The sequence below is a fragment of the Arabidopsis lyrata genome (genome assembly GCF_000004255.2).
Source record: "Arabidopsis lyrata subsp. lyrata unplaced genomic scaffold ARALYscaffold_1, whole genome shotgun sequence".
Lineage (NCBI taxonomy): Eukaryota > Viridiplantae > Streptophyta > Magnoliopsida > Brassicales > Brassicaceae > Arabidopsis > Arabidopsis lyrata.
The window spans coordinates 6,691,689-6,706,910 of NW_003302555.1; the positions used below are offsets into that span (position 1 = coordinate 6,691,689).

Sequence of the window (15,222 nt, forward strand, 5' to 3'; positions counted from 1 at the left end):
TTGGTGCAAGACGTCACAACATCTAAAAGAATTGACTGAGGAGATAAATATGGTATGGATATGATGAACGAACAAAAGGTAAAGAAGAGAGTAGAATAAGTAAATAAATGCGAAGAAGCGTGACGTGGTGTCAATTCTTCTATGTAATGCTCTGTTCGAAGAAGACGCATTGAATTGAAATCGAGTCTTCACTTCGAGACTTGTTATCTTATTCCACGCCGTTGCTTCAGCTGCTCTTCGTTGTTACCACATTTAACATAGCTGACCCACACTCTGAATTACCGTTTTACCCTTATAAACACTTAGTCCTCGATAGTTTTTGGGCCCAAATCTTCTAAACTGTCACTAGCTCGGCCCGCTATATTATACTGCAAGGGTTAAATACTTAAATTACATTTTTTCCCCTACACCAAAATAAACACGTATTCATTAGTGTAGTGTAGATGCGTGATCCTTACTTAATGCGAATTTATTAAGGAAAATAGAAAATTGCTACGTTGATTACAAAGAAACAAACAAAATTGTTACGTTACGTCTACGTAATTTAGTAATCGTACACCGGCTAGATAGAAAAAAAAAAAAAAGAGAATCAGAAAATGATTAGTGTTTGAGCGGAGGGGATTCCATTAACAGTGGAGGAAACTGATCAAAGGTCTCTACCGACGAGGCGGGAACATCCGGAGGAGGCAGCCAAGTTATTGGTGGCATAGGTGGAAACTCATCCTCCGGTGGTGGAAGAGAGAACATCGGCGGCGTTTCTTCTTGAAATGGTGGAGGTGGTAACCATAACGGCGGAGGTTGTGTCGTCTGATCACCACCTGGTAGTGGCGGCGGAGGAGACGGCACCAAAGGGGGAGGAAACACTATCACTGGCGGTGGCGGTGAAGGGAAGAAGAAAAATGGTGGCGGAGAGGGAGGAGGAGGTGAAGGAACAAGCGGTGAAGGAGGAGGCGGTGGTGGTGATGGAACCAAAGGTGGTGGAGACGGCACAAGCGGCGGTCGAGGTGGGGACGGCCTTGGACACGGTCTCGGGCGCAGTGGTGGTGGTGGGGATGGAACCAAGGGTGGTGGTAGACGTGGGGACGGCCTTGGACGCGGTCTCGGACGTGGTGGTGGACGCGGTGGTTGGAAAGGGAGAAAAGGGTTTTCCGGTGAAGGTGTTGTAGGAAAAGGCCAATGGCCACAGGTTTCGAATAAGTATTGATAGAGAGGATCGCAGCTTCTCCGTCCACGATTCTGACCGCTACCACTTCGTCTCCCTCTGTTTGATTGCTTTTGCTCCTTTACGGTTACAGCTTCTACGTTAACGTTTGCGTTAGCGTTATTTTCGTTATCTGAGATGGACTCTGTTCTGTTAACGACTAAAAGGAGTAGAGACAACAAAAATCCAACTACGAGTAGTTGTTTTGCTTTGATCATCTCTTTGTGTTTGCTTTGGTTACGTTGTCTTCTTCTTTGATAGAAAACTCATATATACGTTGCAAAACAGTTATATATACTATAAGTTTAAAGACCATTTAAAATATTTTTTCTTTGCTCATTTCATATAAAATAATACTAGTACATGAATAATGCATCTTACGGGAAAATGTAGGAATCATAAATGCCGAGAGAAGGATGAGGATTATCCTGATTACGTACACAATTTATTGGCAAAGTGGCACTGTGGCAGATCACAAAAGTTAAAAAGTGGTGTCTAAAAATGAACTCATTTACGTCACACGACCTTTGTTTTACAGTTCACACCAAAAAAAATACACAAGTAGAATCTGAATCATACATAAGCTGTAGTAGGTTTGCGGCATAGTCTAAAATACATATACTTTCTTTATTTGTTGTATTTCCACAGTAATCTTTTTTTTGTTTTACCAATGATCAATATTGCCTTTCTAATTGAAAGAGATCAACATCTTTGTTTTTAATAGTAAATCCTACAAAATCACAGAAATGTTGCGATTTATTTTGTACATTTTTCTCAAAATTAGTAAGGATAAATTTTGGAGGTGCATTGAAAGCCTTTGCTTAGAATGATGTGCCACCGTTGTAATTGAATGCAATGTGCGCCTTCACTTCATGCTTATCTTCATTCTCCGCAAACCTCTATTTTCCTTCGAGACGTTGACTACTTGACTTTAATCGAAACTATTTTGTCACATAATTTTAGTTACGAATGTACTAATCAACTTCCACCTCTGAACTGCAAAAAAAGAAAAAAGAAAACATGTAATCGACGTGGAAGGAAACAGGCCGAGAATGTGGGCCTTATATTATACCAAATGAAACAAAGGTCCATTTTAGACCCAAATAAGATACAGTACAACAAAAGATTAAAAATAAGATACAGTACAACCACATACATTTCTGAAAAGAGGAAACCTGAACTACTCCTCTGGAAGCGTAAAGGAATCGGAAGAGGGTAGCTGAAGCTAAACGTCCAATAAAGCAAAAGAAAAAAAATACTTGAAATTTCAATTCAACGATGTATCTTCCTCCTCTAGAGTCTTCACCAAATCCCACCTCTTCCTCCTCTGTGGTAAGATATGCGGAATATATATAGAAATATTCGTCTTTCCTTTAGCGCTTAAATCTTCTAAATCATCTTCTCCTGTTTTTTTTGTTCGAAATAGCATAAACCCAGTGTGGGAAATTTGAATAACTTTAGTTAATATGGATGAGTTATTTACTTCTAATTTTTTTGCTACAGAGATGCGAAAAGAGGATGATGCTACAGAGATGCGAAAGTGGGTTTAAGTTAAGGAAGCTGAATGATGCTGTTGAAGAAGACATTGTCACGCAGATGGAATCAAACATCACACATGAGAACACTCTTGTTTCCGAACCAGAAGCAACTTTGGGGCCTCAAACAACTGAGCCCACAACTGAAGGTACTGTTTTTCTTCACACTCTTTACTTTTTGGTGTTCTCAGTTTGTAATTAGCTAAGGATTTGTTAATGTTATTGGGTTTTAGGGTTCTAAAGATGAATTCTATGGTTATGGAATATGAATGTGAGTGTTGTGTTTGCTTCCTTGAAAGAGCTGTTGCGTTCCTAAACAAACCAAAACCTTAAACCTTGTCAATTATCACACTCAGGTTTTTGGGTTTAGTTTTCATTTATTGAACATTTTGTTGTGTTTTGTTTAGAAGAGACTCAAAGATCGTCAGCCAAATCACAGTTGTATAAGTTCTGTAGTGTGAGGCATTGGAAAGCACCAGTGTATGAATGTATCGCTGAGGGTCCTTGCCATATGATATTGTAAGAGCATATCATTTCTGCACTCTTTTTTACATTTTTTCAGCTTAAAAATCTTTTAGTGTGAGCATCATGTTTTTCTTTTGTTTTATTCAGATTTACAGTCAAAGCTACGGTTGAAATGAAGGAGGATTCTCGGATAACGGTTTTGGAGTGTTTTGGGGATCCGCAGCACAAGAAGAAGATCGCAGCTGAGCAAGCAGCAGAAGCAGCGCTTTGGTATCTTAAGAATGTGGGTCATACCCTTCAAACAGAGAAAGCTTCTGGTCATAAAGGGCAGATCAAACCGATATCGAAGATGATGGGAACAGGTGAACCCGTGTAATGATCTTTGCCAGTTAGAATCTGTTAATGAACCCGAATTAGCATAAACTCTCTCGTGTAACAGATGAGACTATGTTGATGTGTATCTTTAAACATCAGTTGTTAGTTGTTAGTTGTGAGTATGGTTATCATTACTCTCTTTGGTTTCTCACTGTAACAGTCACTCAATGAGTGGATCCAAAATACATGATATTGGCAAAATATATCCAATATTTACTCAAAATGGTTCAAATCTGCTCCTTTTTCACAGTAAATCTGCCGACTTTGTATGTTGACTTGGGCTTCACATCGGCTTCCTGACACCAACAAAACTTTGACCTGTTTAGTCGCGAAATTGCGGCAATCTTCTAATACAGTTCAATGTGTGGCAATGAGAGACGTACCTCTGGCAGGTGCAAGTATATACTGGTCTTGGCAGTATCTGGCTTGTGATTTTCTGCACCTTTGCTCCAATCATAACCAACCTATTATTATTGAAGCAAGCGTGACTCACATTATCTACAAACTCAAAAGGGGTTTCTGTAGCATAATTGTAGTGCTTCTCTGGTGTTTGCATTGTCACAAAGCTAAGGAATAGATGCATTACCGCATACGCAAATAATGCCCCGTCGTGATTGAACGTACTGTAAGTAATCGGCTGATCGCACCTTGACATGGCCTAAGATATTTTCGTCTGTTAGATATAAATTATATAGAACAAACTGAAGAAAAGCACATTATGCAACAAAGATGCTTCTGAAAACACCTTAAGTCTTGTTTTACTATCTTTATCCCAGAAACTGAATGTACCATCAGAGCCAGTGCTGATAAACGTGCCATGTATCTGAAATGCACAACAAGGATGATTAAGGTCGTTGCACATCAATCTACAACTTGTGATTTTTGAATCATAAGGCTTACCGGGTGAAAATTCAGAGAATTTACAGAGCAAATAGTATTGCCTACTCTGTGGCATTTGAAAGTGTAGTTTTTGCTCACTTGTGCATCATCAATGTGATGAACACCAACACTTCCCCCAATTGAACCAACCTATACCAAACAATGTTATCTTAACTACATAATTCACTTGCTCGGAATGAGTAGGAAGAATTGAAATGTTAATGCATCAGAGATGGAGCAAAATGACAAGAGTACATTACCAAAAACCCTTTCTGATCAGGAAATGCAGCAAGACACCTTGTCTGGTCCTTCAGTGACGATTCAATTCTCTTGAACTCCATCTACAGTATAAGAAGAGACATTTAACTAAGATATCAGGTCAAATGTGAAGGTGTATACAGGCTTGTAATGGAAAGAAAATCACACCTGAGGTTTTTTCAAGTCGAAAACTAGTAAATTTCTATCCCCAGTCCCAACGACCATCAGAGATTCTTTCACTGTCAATGCATAACATTTGTCTGGAAGCTGTTGGGTATGAGCTGGAGTTGCCTGTCTTGCGTCCCAATATCTACAACAATGTAACCAATATGCTACATAACATGCTATTATTTGAGATATTTCATAATATGCTCCAATATCTAGAAATCATTCTTACTTCAAAGTTTTATCCCAGCTTCCAGTGACAAGGAGATTCATTCCAGGGATCCAAGCTATCTCGCAAATAGGTGCATCGTGCATAGCAACAGTGAATGGTTGAGCAGCAGACAATAATGGCCACATCTTTGCCTGCTTATCACATCCTCCTGTAAAGACTGTGGTTCCATCATCTTTCCAAGCAGAACACAAAACCTGAACCACAAGAAAAAGATTTCATTAGCATTTGAGCAAAAAGAAAGCAGGAGGACACATAGACTCAGAAACCAGTAGCATATTACCGGATTATCATGCGACATTGATACTTTTGGTTCACTGGCTATAGAGCCGTCACTACGGGTTATTTCCCAACATCTCACCTGCAATCGGAGTGTCACAACAGAGCCAAGATTTGAGTGCATTACGAATTTGTGTATTACACCGAACAAGTTAGATTCCTAAAGCAGAGGGTAAAGAAGAATGAAGAGAGAGAACCTGACAATCCCATGAAGTTGCTACAAGTATATCGGCTCTTGGACTAAAACTTAAGCTTGAGATAGAGTCGGTGGCTGGTGGAGTAATCTGCAAGTAAATGAAATTCATAGTGAAATTGAGGTTTCCCGGATCAATCATCGGAATCACTCAAACCTAACCCCTAAAAATGGCAATCCCTTTAACTAACGGAAAGATTCAATCAAGATTAAGTCTAGCGTGAACATCCCCAACGAGATGAAAAAGATTCATAATCGGTAATGATCTCAAATAAATGGGTAAAGATTCCAACAAAAAAACTCATAAAAGAAAGATTACGTACCTCGTAGGAGTTGTTAGGGTTAGTGTTGTTCGCGGTGGCTTGATCACCGGAAGTAGACATTGTAAAAACTGGAGCAGATTGTGGTGATAAAGTTCAAATCAAGAACACAAGAATCAATAATGATCGAAGAAGACAGAGAAAGAAAGAAAGTTTATCAATCGGTGAAGAGTAAGAAACCGTAGACGAGAGACGTTGGTGATTATTGAATCCGAGATGCTTCAACAGTTCCGGTGACAGAAAAAGGAGGGAAATAGAAGAAGTTCGCGAGAAAAGTTGGGACTATCCTTTTTTTTTTTTTTTGTCGACGAGTGAAGAATGCTTTATATACGACGACGACGAAAACGTTCAATTTTTGTTTTTTGTTTTTGTTTCGTCAGGCCTTTTTGTTGTTTGAGGCCCAAAATACCTTACTAAACCCAAAATTAGCTTTATAATTACGGTAATCATGGATTTAGGATGTATACATTTAAGTTTTTCGTCAGGCCTTTACTTATTGAGGCCAATAAGTTAAGGCCCAATATACCTTACTAGACCCAAGATTAATTGTAATCATTACATTAACTCCTTTATAATTTTCTGTAATCATGGATTTAGGAGGTACATTTTATATCTATATATAATAATATTTGAGAAGTGTTTTTGCTGATGTGTCGGCCTCACAGCTCTTGTTGAGCCCTTGCTTTTATGTGATTACTTAAATACCCTTTATTAAATTCGAATATTAATTAGTTACTTTATTAAATTATAGCATTTTTACTTTTATACGATAATGTTTACATATTCGCAACAAAATTTACATATAAGAAGTGTTTTTGCTGACGTGTCAGACTCACGGCTCTTGTTGAGCTCTTGTTTTTTTTCCGTTTTTAATCTAATTATATTAAATGATTTTCGTTTAAATAAAAGGCCACATTGTGTAATCCGTTAAACCAATATGGGCCGAATAAAATATACAACTACACCGACTATATGTTAAATCATAAACCCTAGAAACACATATTTAACCTCCTATAAATACATTAACTTCCTATCGTCATAACCTTTTTTTTTTTTTTTTTTTTTTTTACCTTTTGTGTAAACAGATATGTTTCATAATTTATCGGAAAAGGAATTATACCAAAAAAAAAAAATCGGAAAAGGAAAATATTTATTATAATATTGATATATTTAAGATGATAATGTCAAATATCCGAAAATTATTAATCGGAGCATTAATATAAACATAAAAGAATACTATTCTAACCTTACTCAAATTAATAATATTTAGATATCCGAAATTAATCGTAAACGGCTATTAATTGTTAAACTAATTAAAATAAAGATCAAACGTACCGGAATAGATGAAATTTTTGGTATGATCGTCGTGTTCGTCGTCGTTTCAATCTAAATATTTGGAAAAAAAAACGAACAAAAAAAATAATATGTAGATCAATGAAAGAGAACCCACCAATTTAGAAACGGTTATCAAGCCATCGTATTGTTCGTCGGATGATTATAAGTCTCTAATCCGGAGATTGACTTGAACCCTGACAAAAACATATATTCATAGCATAAAATCGTAAATAGAAGGTAGAAGACCACCTATTAATCGGTTGTAACCTTGTGCAAACTCGATTTAATTTTGACGAATGAAATGTTGGTGTGGTGTCAAAACTTTCTTGGGGAGACTCGAAGATGAGAGAGCTGAAGTCAGAGATAGGCAGAGAGGTTTACATGTGAATTAAGGTATGGAGTGCTAACGTGAACATGAACGAGAACGGCGGTGATTTTTGCACATAATAGCAATTAGATCGAGTTTTGGAAAAAAATATGGATCAGCGTGACATGACGCATATGGATACCATGCATGTCTATCTATTGTAAATCAAAAATTATATTATTGTTCCGCCTTATTTTTGAAACATAAAGGAATTTTCCCTTAAATTTTAATATATTTTATAAGATAGTATCAGATATAGTAGTAAATCTAAAATAGTTGTTATTATTCCATATTTTTACCGAAAAAAGTAAATATTATTTTAAATAAACATGGATAACAATGAATAAATGGCAGTTTTACAAATATTTATTATTATGATAGTGATTTGCTTATGAAAATATGTAAATTTTCTTTTCTTTTTTTGTATTTATCGTCGAAAAATTTAGAAACTCTAAATCATGCATCGCCTCCTATTCAATATAAATACCTTGCTCATGGTATTCAATTTTAGATCATAACTAACCCTTGTATTTTTGTTCTTTTTTTTCAAACTTTTTTTTGCTTCTACCTAATTTTAATTTTTCTTTTTATTGTAGGGTGGATGTATGGAGGGGACGATGTGAACTGGTGTATGGAAAATTTGGACCTAATTCAATGAATAAACAGGTGATCATAGTTTATATGTACAAATTTGATTTTTTTTTTTGTATTTATGGTTTCACTATTTTCACCACTAATCAATTTTTATAATCAAAAAGTTTGGTTTCAACTTTTGAGAAGGTAATCATCGATGGTTTGGTATGTTTCTTTTTGTTGTAAAAAGATGAGGTACCTCCCGATTTTGTTGAGGTACATGTTCTTATTATTTTCAAATATGACTTTTCTTAGAAGAAACACTCAACTTTTGATAACACAGTTGCCACAAAGTCAGAAAGATGACTTATTACAGGGATGAATCTTCAGAGGAGGCTAATTTTTGTCGTTAATACAATTTAAGTATTCTTCTCTTTAGATTAGGGATAACAAACTTGGCTGTTAAATTCAGGAATTACTTTTCGTTGCCAATCTCTCTCCCCAAACTAAAATATTACATATATGGAAGTAGTAACTTAAAGTTTTTGGTATCGAGGTCATTCTAAGGCACTGAGATTCGGACTTTGGTATGTATAGGATTCGTTTTCCATGCACTAAGATTTAATTATTGTTTAATTTATTGGTTTTTAGGTTTCTTTCCATGCTCTGATGCGTTTTCGGGTGTGCCAATGGAAGCTTGCATCACTCTTTACTCCAAGCGTAAGTATGCTCTGCATTAGCTTCTTCTGTTCCATTGGTTATTATGGGTTTTGACTTTTGAGAAATATACAACAATTTAAAACCAGATTTTGTTGTTGATTGGTTCGGTTTGTATACCATATTTTGCTAAATACATATAACCATAAATAAGACCAAAGGAGCTGGGTTAGCTCCTTTGCCAGCTAGGTTGACTTCGTCTCCTCCCCGTCTTGCGGATTTCCGTTATTCAACGAGTATATTTGAGAAGTATACGGTACTAAAACCACAACCATTGATCTTAGCTTGATCGGTTCTTCCCTAGGATTTATACATAAAAGTAAATTGTTTTGTTTAATAATTTTCCATTGCATGAACTTTCGAGACAACAAGTGGACAGGAGTGTAATGTCGTCAAAAGTCAAATCAAACACTGTGAGGAACATAATAGACAACGTTGGCTTCTTTCGCAGCTGCTCAACGTTGTCTCTCCCGATGGTCCCAACACTTTCTTCTTCTTTTTTTGTCAACATTCAAACGTTGTTTAAAATAAATAAAAATGTTTAACCTTAATCATCTTTCTAGATCTTTAAATGCCTAAAACTTCAACTTAATCAGTCAGCAATCCGTCACGTTAATGATTTTGAAAGGAAGACTTTTGTTTTGTTTCAGTTAGTTTTGTTTGTTTAGTATTTTAATCACAAGATAACTCTAATTTTCCATTAGAGTTGTGTTAATTGTGTTGATTATGATTTGGCGTTCCAATTCTAATATTATTTTTATGTTGTAAATCTTAAACTGTTACGTTATTGTTCTATCTTCCTATGTGAGAAAAAAGTAAAATGTTTTAAAATTTTGACATGGATAATAATATAATTGTAAATCCATAATAATTATATTATCATTTTATTTATATTTTTCAAAAAGAAATATATTTATCTTAATAGATTTAATATGATAATGTCAAATATAGTTATAAATCTAAAAGAGTTATGTTATTATTCCATCCTTTTATGAGAAAAAAGCAGATATTCTCTTAAACTTTTAAATTAACGTGGATAATAATAAATAAATAATAATTTTACTAATATGATAATGATTCGGTTTTAATCTTACCAAAAAACAAATAATGATTCTGTTTTAAAAATATATAAATTTTCTTTGTTTAGTTGTAGATATTGTCATATAAAAAATTCTTAGATCCTCCACTGCCTTAATTTTATGTAAATACCTTGCTTGATATTTAATTTTGATTTGATATCATAACTAATCCTTGCTTTTTTTTCGGCACTAACCATTGAATTTTTTATACTGCCATTTAATTCTTGCATAAAAAATAATAATTAATAGTAGTGTTTATTATGAATGCAGGTTTGTTTTCCATAAAAACTAGATTGGATTTATGGAAGCACGTCATTGTTTCCAGTGCGAGGAAACAAATGTCGTATCACTGCTGTTGTGGCTCTTTAGTACTTTCGTTTCTGTTTATGGCTTTGCTTCGGTTGTATGGTTAGTCATCAATCATTGATCTTCTCATTGTTTGAATATTGTTGCATAGGAAAAATCTTCCTTTTTTATGAATCTTTCAAAAGTTGGGTCCATGCTATTCTCAGTGATTGATTACGTTTATTGAATATTTGTGTGCTTCCTCTGCTGATATTCTAATTCATGCTTTATTCGTCGTCTTTGATACACTCTGATTAACCATTGTGGACCTCTAGAGTCTAATTTGCAATATTAATGCAAGTCTCTTTAACTTACGGATTATGAAGAGCATCCTAAGATCGTTTAATTTGATTCAGGCTTTATGTGGCTAATGTTTGGTCTTGGATGTGAATTAGTCTATCATGTTTCTTGGAAGGTAGGAAGCAATCTTGATGTTTACCAAAATCCAATGTGCTCTTTTGTAGCTCAGTTTGAAATATGTACTAATTATTGTAGAGGGAACCCGAAACAAAGAGACCATATGTATGATTTTATATGCGAAGAGAAGCTCCGAATTTGAAATCGTCTCCACTCCGGTGATATGTGGCCATGGTGTGAAGGAGTCTGGAACCATGGTTATTTCAGATTCGGACATAACCGTAATTGTTAAACTAATAAAAATAAGATCAAACGTACCGGATTGATGAGAATTTTTGGTGTTCTTCGTCATGTTCTTCGTCGTATGGATCTAACAAAACAAAAAAAATATATATACCCCAGAATTTTTTTTTGTTTGTTAATAGAGAGAACCCACCAATTTTGTAGCGTTGATTGTGACATCGAATTGTTTGTCGGATGAATATAAGTCTCTAATCCGGAGACTGAAGTTGAACCCTAACAAAAACATATATTCATAGCATAAAATTCATAAATAAAAGGTAGAGCATCACATAGCTTTTTCTTCAAAGCCAACACATCTCTCTTTGTAGCCGAATTACTCTCCAGTTTGGTATATACTCAAATTTTCCAATGACTTCCTTCTCGAACCTGGAGCGTTTTTGCTTTGCCGGATATTTTTAGGATATGGCTCTTATGTATCTCTTGTGAGTCACTTGATATGTTGTTTAGGTAAAACTTTTGGTTTGAAAGAGAATGATCTACGACAAGCATAATCGGTTATTTGTTATATATGTGGCCATGTTCATATTGCTTTCTTCACAAGCAATTTTCCAGTTTTGTAGCATTCGATATTTAAATTTAAAAGCTTCAATACGTTGTATACATGTGTATGTATGTACATATATGAATTATTCTCAGTTGCACATAGTGGTTTCTAATGGATAGATACTTGCTCTCTGTAACCCTCTCATTTTTAGTACCTATCTTCAGTGTTTACTTTGCTAAGAGCTTCTTGATAGGCATACATCTTTGCAATCTCAGATCAATATACTACAAATACATATACGATACAGTTAAGAAAATGATATTTCTCTTACAACTTTTTATATGGGTTTTATAAACAAGAGATCAACTGAAGGGTTACGCAGTGACCAATGGCGAAGGTAGAGACAAAGATACTACAATAGGGACGATAAATATGACACGATATATACAAAGGAGATGCCTGTTTCTATACCATTGAAATTTTACGTACATAACTACTTCAAAGAGCAAGATGACTTACTTGATAGGTAAGAGATATGGTAAGAGATTATATTTTTCAATTATTTGTTTCTAACTACGAAAAACTCCAGTGACATACAATCTAAAAGCATGAATATGTCATAAAATCAAGAATACAACAAAAACCAGGAAGATGGGCCCAAATTAAAGTCTGAAACTGGACGTGGGGAACCCACAGACAGTGGCGGTCGGAGCGTTACAAATATGAAAGAAATGAGAAAGCGTGAATATGTCATAAAACCAAGAGTACTACAAAACCAAGAAGATGTGCTCAAAGAACGAAACTGGACGTGGGAACCCACAGACAGTGGCGGTCGTGGCATTACAAATATGAAAGAAACGAGTAAGCATGAATATGTCATAAAATCAAGAGTACGACAAAACAAAGAAGATGGGCCTAAAGACCGAACTGGACGTGGGGAGCCCACAGACAGTGGCGGTCGGGGCGTTGCTAATATGAAAGAAACGAGTAAGCATGAATATGTCATAAAATCAAGAGTACGACAAGGCAAAGAAGATGGGCCTAAAGACCGAGACTGGACGTGGGAACCCATGGACAGTGGCGGTCGGGGCGTTGCTAATATATTGTTGGTTTAAATATATAGATTTTTTATATTTAATTCTATTATATATATCAAGATATAAACACTAATAATTGTTTGTGATTCAAAAACACTATTAATTGTTGATTACTAATAATATATATCAAAAGTTATAGCGTTTTACCATAATTCTATATTAATGTCGTTATAAAAATTAGACTCTTGACAAAATTAATTCAATAAATATCCCTAACTTGATAACCCTAAATATTAATTATTAATTCTGGTCTTAATCAACATACAACCCCGCGCTGGGCGCGGGGACCTCCCCTAGTTTTAACTATAAAAGAAACTAGAAAATGTAATAAAGATATCGTTAATTAACCCCACAAAAGTTCTTAAAATACGAAGATAATAGAAACACATCAAATATCATAATAAACACATAAAATATCATAATGTTGTTAATTTTTTTATTATCTAGTGAAATAGTAGATGATAAAATAATGTATGTATCAGCTAGAGGTTTAAAATTCAGACGAAAAACAAAACATTTTGATTAGATAACCAAAAAAACCTGATGAATGAAAACTTTTCTATTGGTTCTAGAATTTACACTCACCAAAATAGTAACTTTTAACTATATAAATACATAAAATGCAATATACAAAAATTAAACATATCATGAATAGGGATGGCAGACGGGCCTGCCCGCGACCAAACGGACCGCTCGCGAGGTGCCCGCTTTTCTTCTGATCCGCGACGGACCGGCCCACCGATGACCGCGGGTTATAAAACTCAGTCCTAACCCGCCCCGCAAAGCCCATCGGTTAGACGGACCAGCCCGCAAGTAGAGTATTCTCGTGAAGAAGCTCAACGGTGAAGACGACTTCCATGGTCGTTTGCTCAAAATGGTGAAATCGGAGGTGTCGTGAGATTTAGAAAGGACTATAAAACATAGATTTTCTTGGAGGTGGAAGAGATCTACATATTCAAGATCTGCTTCTATGGATTCTGGTTATGGAAAAGGAATTGGAAGTAATGAGGAAGAAGAAGAAAGTTGGTGGTTCTTAGTTTTGTTAAACTTAGTACACAAAGAATTCTGAGAATACTTCTCTGATACTTAGATTGAAATTGAGATGGCCTTTAAATAGCCTTACAAGAACTGAAGCAAACTAAAACAGAGACAAAACATGGAACTATAACAAACTTATTCAAACGTGGCTTAGTTCCTAATACTTCGCCTTATTGACTCAAACCAACAAACGATGTCTCTGAAGACTTATTCAACTCCAACAGACCCTCCCTTAAACTGGACATGTTAAGCTAACATCCAGTTTAAACTTCTTGTGCTCTCATCCCAAGACGACTTCGCAGCTTGATGAAAGTCTCCAACTTCACTGGTTTTGTCATGATGTCTGCGATTTGTTCTTCTGTTCCACAAAACACCAACTTCACCACCTCTTGATTCGTAAGATCACGTATATAGTGATACCTTACATCAATGTGTTTTGTGCGCCTATGCATCACCGGATTTCTTGACAGCTTAATAGATGAAGTGTTGTCACAATGAATTTCCAGACACTTACATTGCTCGTGAAAAATCTGTTCCATAACCCCTTTCAACCAAACGCAATGACAAGCACACGATGTCGCAGCGACATACTCAGCTTCTGTCGAGGACAAAGTAACTACTTCTTGCTTCCTTGAGCTCCAGCACACTGCTGCTCCACTTAGTAAAAACACATAACCCGAGGTACTCCTTCGATCATCGGCATCTCCAGCATAATCACTGTCGGTATAAGCCTTTACTCCTGGCTCAGACCCGTTCTGATAAAACACACCAAGATCTAGTGTTCCCTTTAAGTACCTTAGCACCCTTTTTGCAGCCAGCATATGATCTTCTCTTGGTTTTGCCATGAAACGTGACAGTAGACATACCACATACATCATGTCTGGCCTTGTAACTGTGATGTACATTAAGCACCCTACTAGCTGTTTGTATAAAGTACCATCAGCTTCTTCTCCAATTCCTTCTTTTGTCAATTTAGCTCCTGGAACTATCGGGTTCTTGACAGGATTGCAGTCCGCCATGTTGAACCTTTCTAGCACCTCCTGTGCATACTTCTTTTGGCACAAATGAATTCCACTAGAGCTTTGACGAACTTCCACACCGAGAAAGAACCTCATCAACCCCAAATCAGTCATTTCAAACTCTTGTTTCATTGACTGTTTGAAATCTTCAAGCAACACCTCATCATTCCCAGCAAAAATCAAATCATCAACATAAATACTCACCATGATGCATTTTTCTCCTTCTCTTTTGAAGAACAAAGTGTGATCAAAGCTGCTGCTGCTGAATCCGGCTTGCTTAAAATAAGCTTCTACTCGACTAAACCAGGCTCTAGGAGCCTGTTTTAATCCATACAAAGCCTTTCTCAAACGATACACTTTGTCTTCTTCACCTCTCTTGATAAAACCTCCCGGCTGATCTACGTATACCACCTCTTTCAATTCTCCATAAAGAAAAGCACTTTTCACATCTAGCTGATGCACCTTCCATCCTCTTTGTGCAGCTATTGACAACAAGATTCTGATGGTATCCCAACGAGCTACCGGCGCAAACACCTCTTCATAATCGATGCCTTCTTCTTGAGAGTAACCTTTTACGACCAGTCTTGCCTTATGTTTGTCAATATTCCC

The 15,222-nt window shown here is 36.0% G+C and overlaps 3 protein-coding genes across 5 annotated transcripts; 2 read left to right on the plus strand and 1 right to left on the minus strand.

Annotated features, from left to right (window-relative positions):
- The first annotated feature begins 59 nt into the window (after positions 1-59).
- On the plus strand, positions 60-1,619 carry LOC9326190. Its single transcript, XM_021013015.1, has one exon. The coding sequence runs from the start codon at positions 768-770 to the stop codon at positions 1,164-1,166; it is 399 nt and encodes a 132-aa protein (XP_020868674.1). The 5' UTR covers positions 60-767; the 3' UTR covers positions 1,167-1,619.
- A 734-nt stretch (positions 1,620-2,353) lies between these two features.
- Positions 2,354-3,719, plus strand: LOC9326191 (ribonuclease 3-like protein 1). Of its 2 annotated transcripts, none has more exons than XM_021015177.1 (4): positions 2,354-2,533; positions 2,705-2,885; positions 3,147-3,255; positions 3,349-3,719. In XM_021015177.1, exons 1-4 carry the CDS (start codon positions 2,480-2,482, stop codon positions 3,575-3,577), a joined length of 573 nt encoding a protein of 190 aa, XP_020870836.1. In that variant the 5' UTR covers positions 2,354-2,479; the 3' UTR covers positions 3,578-3,719. The 2 variants fall into 2 exon arrangements, with proteins under 2 accessions (XP_020870836.1, XP_002890129.1); XM_002890083.2 differs by having other exon boundaries at positions 2,355-2,533; positions 3,144-3,255.
- Positions 3,720-3,745: 26 nt separating this feature from the next.
- Positions 3,746-6,203, minus strand: LOC9326192 (protein RAE1). 2 transcript variants are annotated; one of them, XM_021015175.1, is made up of 12 exons: positions 6,080-6,203; positions 5,903-5,970; positions 5,584-5,670; positions 5,391-5,468; positions 5,111-5,304; positions 4,882-5,023; positions 4,716-4,796; positions 4,477-4,605; positions 4,322-4,399; positions 4,163-4,234; positions 3,960-4,040; positions 3,746-3,872 (listed from the first exon to the last, which is right to left on the minus strand). In XM_021015175.1, the coding sequence occupies exons 2-12, from the start codon at positions 5,960-5,962 to the stop codon at positions 3,804-3,806; spliced, it is 1,071 nt and encodes a 356-aa protein (XP_020870834.1). In that variant the 5' UTR covers positions 5,963-5,970; positions 6,080-6,203; the 3' UTR covers positions 3,746-3,803. The 2 variants fall into 2 exon arrangements, with proteins under 2 accessions (XP_020870834.1, XP_020870835.1); XM_021015176.1 differs by having other exon boundaries at positions 5,903-6,203.
- Positions 6,204-15,222: the final 9,019 nt, after the last annotated feature.